Source organism: Morus notabilis, unplaced genomic scaffold, assembly GCF_000414095.1.
Source record: "Morus notabilis unplaced genomic scaffold, ASM41409v2 Scaffold1379, whole genome shotgun sequence".
Classification (NCBI taxonomy): Eukaryota; Viridiplantae; Streptophyta; class Magnoliopsida; order Rosales; family Moraceae; genus Morus; species Morus notabilis.
In genome coordinates, this window is record NW_010360711.1 from 350482 (window position 1) to 361788 (window position 11307).

General features: G+C 38.3%; 3 protein-coding genes across 3 annotated transcripts; 2 read left to right on the forward strand and 1 right to left on the reverse strand.

Moving 5' to 3' along the window:
- Nucleotides 1-394: 394 nt before the first annotated feature.
- Nucleotides 395-2559, forward strand: LOC21396567 (probable receptor-like protein kinase At1g11050). The gene has a single exon (XM_010097135.2). It carries the CDS (start codon nt 513-515, stop codon nt 2388-2390), a length of 1878 nt encoding a protein of 625 aa, XP_010095437.1. The 5' UTR covers nt 395-512; the 3' UTR covers nt 2391-2559.
- A 1553-nt stretch (nt 2560-4112) lies between these two features.
- Nucleotides 4113-6245, forward strand: LOC21396568 (pentatricopeptide repeat-containing protein At1g77360, mitochondrial). The gene has a single exon (XM_010097136.2). The coding sequence runs from the start codon at nt 4136-4138 to the stop codon at nt 5570-5572; it is 1437 nt and encodes a 478-aa protein (XP_010095438.1). The 5' UTR covers nt 4113-4135; the 3' UTR covers nt 5573-6245.
- A 68-nt stretch (nt 6246-6313) lies between these two features.
- On the reverse strand, nt 6314-8525 carry LOC21396569 (protein KRTCAP2 homolog). The gene is made up of 5 exons (XM_010097137.2): nt 8407-8525; nt 7509-7667; nt 6978-7029; nt 6791-6857; nt 6314-6644 (listed from the first exon to the last, which is right to left on the reverse strand). Exons 2-5 carry the CDS (start codon nt 7662-7664, stop codon nt 6554-6556), a joined length of 366 nt encoding a protein of 121 aa, XP_010095439.1. The 5' UTR covers nt 7665-7667; nt 8407-8525; the 3' UTR covers nt 6314-6553.
- Between the last annotated feature and the right edge of the window lie 2782 nt (nt 8526-11307).

The following is an 11307-nucleotide window of genomic DNA, read 5'->3' on the forward strand; positions in this document are numbered from 1 at the left end:
TGAGAAAATTAGATGGCATGTTATCTCTTTTATATCTTTAGATTTATGGGGGGCATTCTTGGTTTTTTTTTTTTTTTTTTTTTTTTTTTTTTTTTTTTTTTTTCAAAGCTTATTTCCTGGGGGGAATTCTGTTTTTTCCTGCACAACTTTCAATTACAAGATATTTATCCATCTACCTTGACATATAGCAGCTAATAAATCCAGGTTGCCCTACTCTTGTCCTAGTCCAAATCAAAACAAAATGTTAAATACTAGCAGTTTCATCTAGTGTGTGTTTGACCCTGACCTTTAATATCTCTGGCTTGCGTTAGTTTGACCATGACCACCCACATAACGTTAGTTTATTTGTACCAAACTCTTTTTGAAACGTGCCTATTGCTCTTTTGACCGTCGCCAGCCAATATTGATGGCTAATGTTTTATGGCTCAAATCCAACAACTCTGATCAGAAACTCAACATCCGCGGCCACCACAAACACATATCATATATAGACACAACTCTACACAAACAAAATGGTTTACAACATGGGCAAGTCTTTCTCATTCCTTTCCATATGCTTCATATTCTTCTCTTCATTCATCTTATCCATTCTCTCATCCTCTTCATCCTCTTCATCATGTCCCATCGATCTCAGCTACGTCGAGACCTTCCCATGGGACACTTCTCTATGCCGGGAACCGGTCCACGACGATTGCTGCCAAACCCTTCTCAGCGTCTTCGGCATGGGATTGGCTCAACACCTCAGAGACACCTTACACTTCCAACTTCCCGACGAAGGCTCCTCAGATTCTTGCCTGTTGAATTTCCAAACTAGGCTCTCCGCTCTATCGATTAACGCGTCTTTAGTCCGTAATTGCTTCCATAACTCAACTCAGTTTGTCACCAACCCTGCAGCTTGTGCTGGGATCATCACCACCCAAGATTGGTCCGAGAAGGCTGGTCCAACGGCGCCATTGTTAAACGAGTCTTGCCAGGGGGACGTGATGAGTCTAACTAGATGCAGCGTATGCCTTGATGCAGGCTTTAAGGTGAATGCGCAGTTGATAGGTTTAGACCCGAATGGAACGAAATGCTTTTATTTCACAGTGTTATATGCTGCTGGGATTTCCAACGAAATGGGTCCAAAGGATCCCAATACAGCTTCTTGTATTCTCGGTTTGCCATTGTCTAGCTCAGAAACTAAAAAAAGGTCGAACCAGTTGAGCAAGGAAACCGTTTTGAGGATAGTATTCGGGTCCTTGGGTGCTGCTGTTGGTGTTATGCTTGCTGTTGTGTTGATCATAATGCACCGGAGACGGGGCAAAAGGAGGAGACAAAATGCTCAACATGAAGAGTTCGTGGGCAGTTTCAGAGCAACGGTATTGCCCAATTCAGGAGCAAAATGGTTTCGCTTGTCAGAGCTCGAACGAGCAACAAACGGGTTCTCTCAACGAAATCTAATCGGCCAAGGCGCATACGGGGTTGTGTACAAGGGAACGCTTTCGGACGGGACTCTGGTGGCAGTCAAGCAAGTCATAAACATGGAGTCCCAAGGCGACGAAGAGTTCTGCAACGAAGTCGAGATCATAAGCAAAATACGACACAGGAATCTGCTCTCCCTCCGAGGTTGTTGCGTCACGAGCGACGACATGAAAGGCAGAAGGAGGTACTTGGTTTACGATTTCATGTCGAACGGCAATCTCAGCGACCATTTATCAAACACATGGCGGCCATTAACTTGGCCTCAGCGCAAGAGCATAATCCTGGACGTCGCCAAAGGCCTCGCATACTTGCACAAAGGAGTAAAACCCGCCATTTATCACCGAGATATAAAGGCCACAAACATACTTCTGGACACTGAAATGAAGGCAAAAGTGGCAGATTTCGGACTCGCCAAGCAAACCAAAGAAGGCCAAACTCACCTGACGACGAGAGTCGCCGGCACGCACGGGTATTTAGCGCCCGAATACGCTCTCTACGGCCAGTTAACCGAGAAAAGCGACGTCTACAGCTTCGGAATAGTAATTCTCGAGATCATGAGCGGAAAGAAAGCGCTCGACACGTCGAACCCATCGGTGGTCCTGATCACGGATTGGGCGTGGACGGTTCTGAAAGCGGGCAAAGTGGAAGAGGTTTTTGAGGAGACGACAAGGAAGGAAGGGCCGAAAGGGGTTATGGAGAGGTTTGTTCGTGTGGGGATTCTTTGTTCTCATGTTATGGTGGCTTTTAGGCCCACCATTTCTGAAGCTTTGAAGATGTTGGAAGGTGATATTGACATTCCCATATTACCGGATCGGCCATTGCCGCTTAGTCACGAGTCGTTTAGATCGTCTATTGGGTTTCGTTCTTCTTCCAACTTTTCTGGAAGTGAGCGATCCAAAGCCAGTTCAAGCACGAGTTCGGCTTTTTAGTACCAAACACCAGTGTGGTTGTTTGACTTTTCTTCTGAACAACTTTTCAAGTTTCTAACATGTTCATGAATTGTTTGTGCTAGAGAAAATTCCAAATTGTAGTTGTATATATTTGTTTGTAAATTACTACAAAGTTTGATTAAAAGATTCTTTAGAATTTTCCGAGTAAGAACGTGTCATGTTTTTCAGTTTGACATTGCTGCCTGGGCACTTTTTTGGGGGGTCTTGGCTGCTGCAAAATTTTACCAACTTTCAAGTGTTTGATTTATCACAAATAAAACTTGGAGCTTGCTAAAATAATAATAATTGGAGCTTGCTAAAGTAATAATAATAATAATAATAAAACTTTGAGCTGTTTGATAGATTGATTAAACATAGCTTGTTTAGTTCGCTGATTTGAGTTTTTAATTCGAGTTGAGATGTGACTTTATGTGAAAACTTTTTATTGTAACAAAAAAGTTAGATGTAACTGTTCTGAGAGTTTTTTACTGTAGCAAAACTCGAATTCTAAACTCGGTGAAATAAACGGGACCTTAAATTTTAATTTTTTTTCTTGGGTGCATACTAATTATAGATGAAAGGTATTAATTTTCAAAATTTTCTTACCAGTTTACTTCTCCGGAATTAGTGTTAAATAATTAATTCCATAAAGTAAATTCCCTACAAATGATGCATTATTTTGTAGAATGGATAAGAGCCTTTTTTTTTCTTGACACTAAAAGAATGAACGTAATTTAGCTGACTTATGCCTACAACCACTCTAAGCTAATTTTTTTTTTTTTTTTCCAAAACATATACACAAAATACAGAACTCACAATTAATCTAACAATTGTTTTGACTTACAATTGGTATCAGCCTAGGGTCAAACTCTTTTTGCTAAACACAAATTGAAAAGAAAAACAGAAAAAATTGTTTTGACTTATAAATTTTTTTAAGAGTATCTCCAATGGGATGTTAATCATTGTCTCAATGCCAACCTTTATCATTTGAATACAAAATCTCTCTCTAATATAAAGCTTTTTTTAATGCTAAAGTTAACATATGCTATATTTATTGACAACTTTAACACCAAATATAACATATCTAAATTTTGACATTTAGTTGCTATAAATTAATTTGATTATTTTGTTCATTTAATCATATATAGTATTGACATTTTGAATGTAATTTAAAAGTTTGTTTTTACTTCGGCTTCAAAACTTAATAATTATGACAAAATAGATATAACATTTAAAGACATTATGTTTTTTTTAGGAGGGTGTAACATTATTTATTAAAACACAAATAAAAATAACATATTAAATATCTCATTTTTATAATTTTTTATATTCAAATTTAATATTAATATTTGTATTTGAGATGATGTAACAAGTATATTGCGAATTAAACACAAATGGCAAATTAAAAATGAGACACACCTAGCTATATAGCGAATTAATGCGCTAGACCTTCTTAAAACAAATAGTATTACGCATCAAATTATACCAAACACAAATATGTAGATTTGAGGGAATTAGATTTTGTTTTTTTTTTTTTTCCATTTAACTACACTTTTTTTTAAATCATAAAAAAACAAAATTTCTTTTGATTTACCCCGTAAATGCAAAAAAGCCTTTCAGTTGTTCCCTTTCCTTCACTTTTAACTGTTGAAGGCTTCAGCCCACACTTCCTACTTCCAAGTTTCTCTCTCTCTCTCTCTCTCTCTCTCTCTCTCTCTCTAATTTCCGAAATCCCTCGACAAGCAATGCTCCACAGAACCAAAATCCAAACAATATGCAGAAACCCATCTCTGCTAAAAAGACACAGCTCCACAAAACCAAAGCGCGAAACCCCAGACCCAATCCAAACAATCTGCAAAATCATGTCCTCCACCCCAGTCGCCGCCCTTGACACCGCCCTCGACCACGCCGGCGTCAGGCTCACGCCGGAGATCGCCGAGCACGTCCTCGCCCGCTTCCAGAACGCCGGCCTGCTCGCCCACCGCTTCTTCCAGTGGGCCGCCAAGCAGCGCGGCTACTCCCACTCCGTCCGGGCCCACCACGCGGCGATCGAATCCCTAGCCAAGATCCGGCAGTACCAGCTCATGTGGGAGCTGGTGAGCGCCATGAGATCCAACGACACTCTCAATGTCGAGACCTTCTGCATCATCATGAGGAAATACGCCAGAGCCCGCAAAATCGACGAGGCTCTTTACACCTTCAATGTCATGGAGAAGCACGGCGTTTCGCAGAATTTGGCCGCGTTTAACGGCCTCTTGAGCGCGCTCTGTAAGTCCAGAAATGTCAGAAAAGCTCAGGAGATTTTTGATAAAATGAAGGATCGGTTTGAGCCGGATTCGAAGACTTATAGTATTCTGATTGATGGGTGGGGAAAAGAACCCAATTTGCCTAGGGCTAGGGAAGTTTTTAGAGAAATGGTTGATTTGGGTATTAAGCCTGATGTTGTGACTTATGGAATTATGGTTGACGTGCTTTGCAAGGCAGGGAGAGTCGATGAAGCCATTGAGAGTGTGAGGCATATGGATTCCAATGGCTGTAAACCGACGTCGTTTATTTACAGCGTTTTGGTGCATACTTACGGTGTGGAGAGCAGAATTGAAGATGCTGTGGATGCGTTTATGGAGATGGAGAGAAGGGGTGTTGAGGCTGATGTGGTTGTGTATAATGCCTTGATTGGGGCTTTTGCTAGGGTGGATAGGTTCAAGAATGCGAAAAGGGTGTTGAATGATATGAATTCCAAGGGTGTTAGGCCAAATTCGAGGACGTGTAATGTGATGTTGAATGGGTTGATTGGTAGAGGGAGGACAGAGGAGGCGGTTAAGGTGTTTCGCAGGATGAGTAAGGTGTGTGAACCGGATGCAGATACGTATACTATGATGATAAAGATGTTTTGTGAGAAGGGTGAGGTTGATATGGCCCTTGAAGTGTGGAAGCACATGAAATCGAAGCGGTTTGTCCCGAGTATGCACATGTTCTCGGTGCTTATAAACGGGTTGTGTGAGAAGAAAGATGCTAGTCGGGCTTGTGTATTGATGGAGGAGATGATAGAGAAGGGAATCCGGCCGGCAGGAGTGACATTTGGGAGGTTAAGGCAGTTGTTGATGAAGGAAGGGAGAGATGATGTGCTCAAGTTTCTTCAGCAGAAAATGAATCTTCTGGTCAAGGAGCCTCTGTGTGACTGAGGAACCATGAATAGACGAGTTGATGTATTGGTTCTCTTTTGGTATGGTTGGGGAAACTACGAAGGAATTCTCTTGAAATGCCACAAACTCGTTGCAGTGTGGTTATAAGGGGAGCAAAATTCAATTACTTAAGGTCGGTTGATTTAGGTTGCATTGATGGATACGAATTGGGAGCAAAAATTCAATTATTGTGACACGGGCTTCATTACGGGGATCAAATGACTTCAATTGCTGGCCTTCTGATATAATTGTCGAGTTGAGCACTTTTTTTCTCAACTTTTTCACTCAGCAAGTAGAAAATCTTACCGACACCTTCGTATTTCTTGAGCGTGGAGGAGAACTGGAGAAGCCCCCAACCGAGAGGGTGCCACCCTCACACCCGGCTAGCTCTGCGCCTAAACTCTCACGTTGCTTGTCCAGGGAAATTTCTTGTGGTGGTATTTGCTCTTTGTAAGAATTATCCGGCAAGGAGGAAGGACTTTTGGTGATTTTGATATTGGCAAGCGAGACGAGTTTTGCCCACCGTTTGAACTTGCTTCAACTTCAAAGTTTCCTCTCACTCAAACCAACATCACAACCACCATGCTCACTCACAGAATCGGCGAAGCATCAATTATAAGTGTTTTCTCACTCCAGTCTGTTTGGAGCCACAAGCAATAGAGGACATTCTGTTTTCAGCCTGATCACCGGGCTTCTTGGATTTTTTTGTGCAACTTAAATTAGACTTGTTCGCAAATAATATAAGCTTTTTCCCAAAGCATCTTGGTGCCTAGAGAAAATTATATTGAAAACATTGAAATTCTCCAAGTACTACAAGTAATGTCATCTTCCAAGTTACTGAATTGTTAAGAAACATCTAATACATCTCAAAATGGTATCTTTCGGGTGTAGTATTTTAAATAGAAACAACAAGTAAAAAGCCGCAGTCGACACTTGATCACATCATTCATATATAAATTTCTAAACTACGCAGAATCTCATTCAGTGCCTTTTAGTTTTCGATTCACTCTTGGAAAGCGTCATCCCTGAAAGCTTGTGGATTTCATAGAGTAGTACAGCTGAAAACAAGAAACTGCAGCAAAAATGAAAACAGGATCATCACTACGTGTTGTATGCATGTATATCTTAGACAACAAACACTGCATTTTGCCAAATATTCTACGAAACATACTAAGACTCGCTTAAAGGCAAAATATTGTAGTCACGTATGAGGATTACCATGTCGTGATACAAACTCGATGGACAGTGCTAGCAGCAATAAGAGCAACAACTTCGGCTACAATAACTGCACGGAGGAATAAAAACTACTTACTTAAGCTCCCTTAGTACTTAACAAAGTTGCCAAATCTTCTTGGAGTTTTAGCTATTAAAAGAGATACTGGCAGATGAGCTGAAGTACACTCACCAGCACCCCAGCCGGTCTTTATGCCACATGTTTCCTGAAAATTACTAATGAACTGAAAGAACAAAACCAAGCAAATGTAAATCTTCATGCTGATCCAATATGCAAATTTAATAAGCTACATTTGCACATCACCTTCTGGAAAAGTGGGAATGTGGCAAACTAATAAAACTTTCTCGACATTTCCGTCCAATAATTTCACATAAGAGAACTTGTAATTCATATACAAACTTTATAGATTTCCTGCGTTCCTTAATAAAATTCTTTCTCAAGGAAAGAAAAGAACAATCACCACGTGAAAAATTGAAATCCATGCTACAAGATTTCAACGTACAACTTTGCCAAGAAATTAAGGAAAACAATACATGCTCTACGCAGGGCTTCATATTTCAACACACAACCACATCCAGCCTAAATAACTAAATTCATGAAAGATCTGATAAATTTTTATCATGTGAATTCTGAACTTGTTCAATGCCAGTTACACCGTTACCACACAAGAAGGCAATGAAAAAGTAAAGCATACTAACATACCGTCAGCAACATGAGGAAGAGGAGGGAACTAATAAAACCCCCGAGTATGGTAAATAACTCCGTCGACGCTAACTTCCCTCTATACATTTCTTGAAGAGAGAGAATGACAGTAAACAGAAGTGAAGAGTAGAGCATGGAACTCCCAGGGCCCGCCATGGACTTCTCACAGCATATTTGAGAACAATAAAAACGTAATTAGCAAGTGTTGCCAAATAACAAAAAACCAAAACAATAATCAACGGAAATATTAACTACAGTATCCATCAAAACACGCAAGAATATGACAATTTTCAACAAAGAATAATCAAAGTTCATGCCTGAGCATATCAAGTTTTCAAATCCACAAATTATTTTAAAAGCACAGATGGCAAAATAAACTTCATTCTCCTGTTGAAAACACAAGTCTTTCTATTGGATTTCGTTACAAACTAGTAAATCAATGACAAGTCAAACCCGTGAAATTGTTAGCTTCAAGGGGCTTAAAAAAAAATCAAATTTACTGCTACAAGCAGCGAAGATTGGAACCAATTTCAATTGTGTTCACTAATTTGACAATGGGAAAATAAACTCCAGCCTCCTGGCATCAGAATTTGGACATTTATATGCATTATAAATCAGTCAGCCATACTATTGACCGTCAAATTCACTCGTCGGCACTGATCCGCCTCATTGGGCAAAATCAACTAACGAATTGAAACCCTAAAAACAGCATTTTTTATTACTGAGAAGATTTTCAATAAATCAAACTAGCAAGAACGAGAGAAATTAGAAACAGCACAAGTCTAATAACGTCTTTGCTTTTTATGACGTTTTTAGGGAAAATATTCAGTATTTTCCTCCTTTATCTGAGCAACCAAACAGAGAAAACGAGAGCTAGGAGAATAAGCATATTGCGTACCTCAGGTCGTCAGAAGAGCAAAAGAGCCGTGCGATCAGATCTCCTTTCCTCAGATTCCCAGAATGCGAACTGCGAACAAAATCGATGGAGTCTCGTGCCGCGGTTATACACCGGCCACAATGCCACAACACTAGAAATGTCGTTTCCACGATTAGACACAACTATACGGCGTCGTTTTAAATGTGTGTGATTTCCACGATTTAGACATAACTATACGGCGTCGTTTTAAATGTGTGTGAATGTGATTATTATTATTATTATTTCGGTTTTTAACACATTTATCACATGAACTTATCATGGTTTAACAAATTGCTCCCTGAATTTTTAATTTTAGCAATCAATCACTTTTAATTTGTAAAATTATTGCATTTAGCCTCATTTGACAACCCCCTAAACTTTTATATGTTTTAAATATTAAATAAAATAATAAAATCCCTAGACTAATCTCATTATTGCTCTTAAAATTTTTTAATCTCAACCGTGCATTCCATTTTTTTTTAAAAGAAAACTAAATAGTCTTCCCCTCTCCTGCATACACGATGGACGCCATATTTTTTTTTTTATAAAAAAAATTAGTTACAATGAGTTTGATGTTTTATTATCGGATGTATCTAACTTATTATTTTTTGTTTTTTGATAATGAGCTAATATTATTTTTAGAAAAATAGATGATGATGTACATTTTTGTGACTTCTTTAGCTTTTTAATATGAGCCATTTAGGTAGTCTTCTACTTCACCTATAAAAACTGTTATTGTAACGGTTTCGAATTCTATAAAAAGCAAAAAAAAAAATTGACATGTCATTTAATAACGAACGTTGTGTATTATTCTTCTTTCGGTAGAAGTTGTTGCACTGTTGCGTCCTATTGTTTTTAACGTAATTGTCATTATCGTATGTACGATCCTTATCGGTTTCATAGATCGTTGACGTTTCCATTGCGTTTTTACGTTTTCTTAGTTGTTTAAAGCAAGTATTGTTTTAAAAAATTTGTCCATCTAAGAGATTGTTGTCGTATATTGTGTTATTGTTGTTCTTGAAATACTTTGTTACCTTATCTTATATGTTGAATCTAGTTTGTGATATTCACAAGAAAAAAAAGGGATTTTTTTTTAAGGATAAAAAAATAGGCTTTTTGAATATATAACAAAATTTTTACTAGTCATATATCTTGTTGATATATTTTAACAAAAATCTCTCCAAAAAATATATTAACAAGATTATTATATTTCGACTCCATATAAATTTACCATATGACGCGTAATTTGTTTTATAAAAAAGATAAAAAAAAAAATACCACAGTCAGTCATGCCAAACGAAATCTGATCCTAATTTTACGCAAAGAAGTTATCTAACCCCCCCTTTTTGAATTGAGAAGTAATTATCTGACCTTAATGATCAAACTCTACAAATATATTTTACTAAAATATAAAAGAAAGGTAGTTATTACTAAACTAAAGTAAATAGATTATTCTTCTTTATCAAAAAAAAAAAAATCTATTCTTCTTTATCAAAAAAAAAAAGAAGAAGTAAATAGATTATTTATCTAATAAATTTGCTATTTACTGTTAGTTTAAATTCAAATACTTTTAAAGTCTATATTATTTACTTGTAAATATGCTATTTATATTTCTTTCTCCCTGTATTCTATTCAAATACCAATGCTCATTAAAAAAAAAAAAAAAAAAATCCAATCGGCCGAGAGAGAGAACACAGAAAAATAATTGAAGAGAAAGCCCCAGGAAAGAAACCCTAAGCCACCCCATCATGGAGGTAACCATTCAAGAGGTCCCGGGAGAACATAACGAGTTTGTTGTTAGGGTGGCTGCCCGATTCACCATAACCGCCACCTGGGCCGAAGACGATTCCGACATCAAACGATGGATTCAACGAATACAAAAGATCTACCGCCCCAAAAACCGTCGCCGAAGCCTCGTCGTCGGTCTCTGCGCCGATCGCAGTCTCAACTACGCAAACGGCACCCACGTTTCTCACAGTACAGGTAATATATATGTTGAATCTACAAAAGAAAACTTCAAATTTAACCGCTATTAATTTAATAATATGTAGATTGTTGTAGTAAAAATAAAATAGTGTTACATTTTTTGTTTTCTATCGTTTACAAAATTTTCTTACGTAATCTCTTTCTGTTTTTTTTTTTTTTTTGACAATATATAGGAGTTAGCCTCAAAGACCATCCCTATGAATTGTTACAAATTTGTGTTGGAAACCACTGCGTCATGTGCACAATGGACTCAACGATATGTAGTTGGGGTGGAAAGTGGTTCCCTAAAGCCTTGAAGGACTTGCTCCACGACGGCGGGGTGACGGTGGTCGGCGTCGGAATAGACAAGTTTGGTAAAAAGATGGAGAAGGATTACGGTTGGATGATGCCCAACAAGGCGGTGGAGCTGCGAGACTTGGCGGCCCAGCTGAGGGGCAATAACGGAACACCAAATAATCCGGATGGTCAAACGACGAGGGATTTCAGTCGTTTCGGCTTGGCGAGGCTGGCGAGGGCAGTGCTCGGAGAAGAAGTGAACTTTGTGAAGCCCAATAGGATTACGTGGTGTAATTCCCATTGGATTCCATGCTACCCCCAACGCCTCACCAAGGACATGATAAAATATGCATCTGTCGAAGCGTTTCTTACGTCTTATATGGGAGCGACGCTATTGGATCTTGCTACCGCTAAGAGTGTTGGAGCAAGACCACATTTCCTCGAACACTACTAAATTATAAGGAACTAACTAAAAATTAAAACATAGAAATTACACTACATGGTTTTGTTTATAAGGCATGAAATCGAAATATGATCATTTTTTTAAAATTTTTTTAGAAAAAACAAAATTGTTAAATAATTATTATAATGAATTTCACATCTTATGTTACAAAATTATTT

Coding starts and splice junctions, on each gene's coding strand:
- LOC21396567 (XM_010097135.2), top strand. CDS start 513: ATGGTTTACAACATGGGCAAGTCTTTCTCATTCCTTTCCATATGCTTC.
- LOC21396568 (XM_010097136.2), top strand. CDS start 4,136: ATGCTCCACAGAACCAAAATCCAAACAATATGCAGAAACCCATCTCTG.
- LOC21396569 (XM_010097137.2), bottom strand. CDS start 7,664: ATGGCGGGCCCTGGGAGTTCCATGCTCTACTCTTCACTTCTGTTTACT. Junction 6,858..6,977: donor AAAGACCGGCTGGGGTGCTG/GTGAGTGTACTT, acceptor TCCTCCGTGCAG/TTATTGTAGCCGAAGTTGTT. Junction 6,645..6,790: donor CGAGTTTGTATCACGACATG/GTAATCCTCATA, acceptor TTTTTGCTGCAG/TTTCTTGTTTTCAGCTGTAC.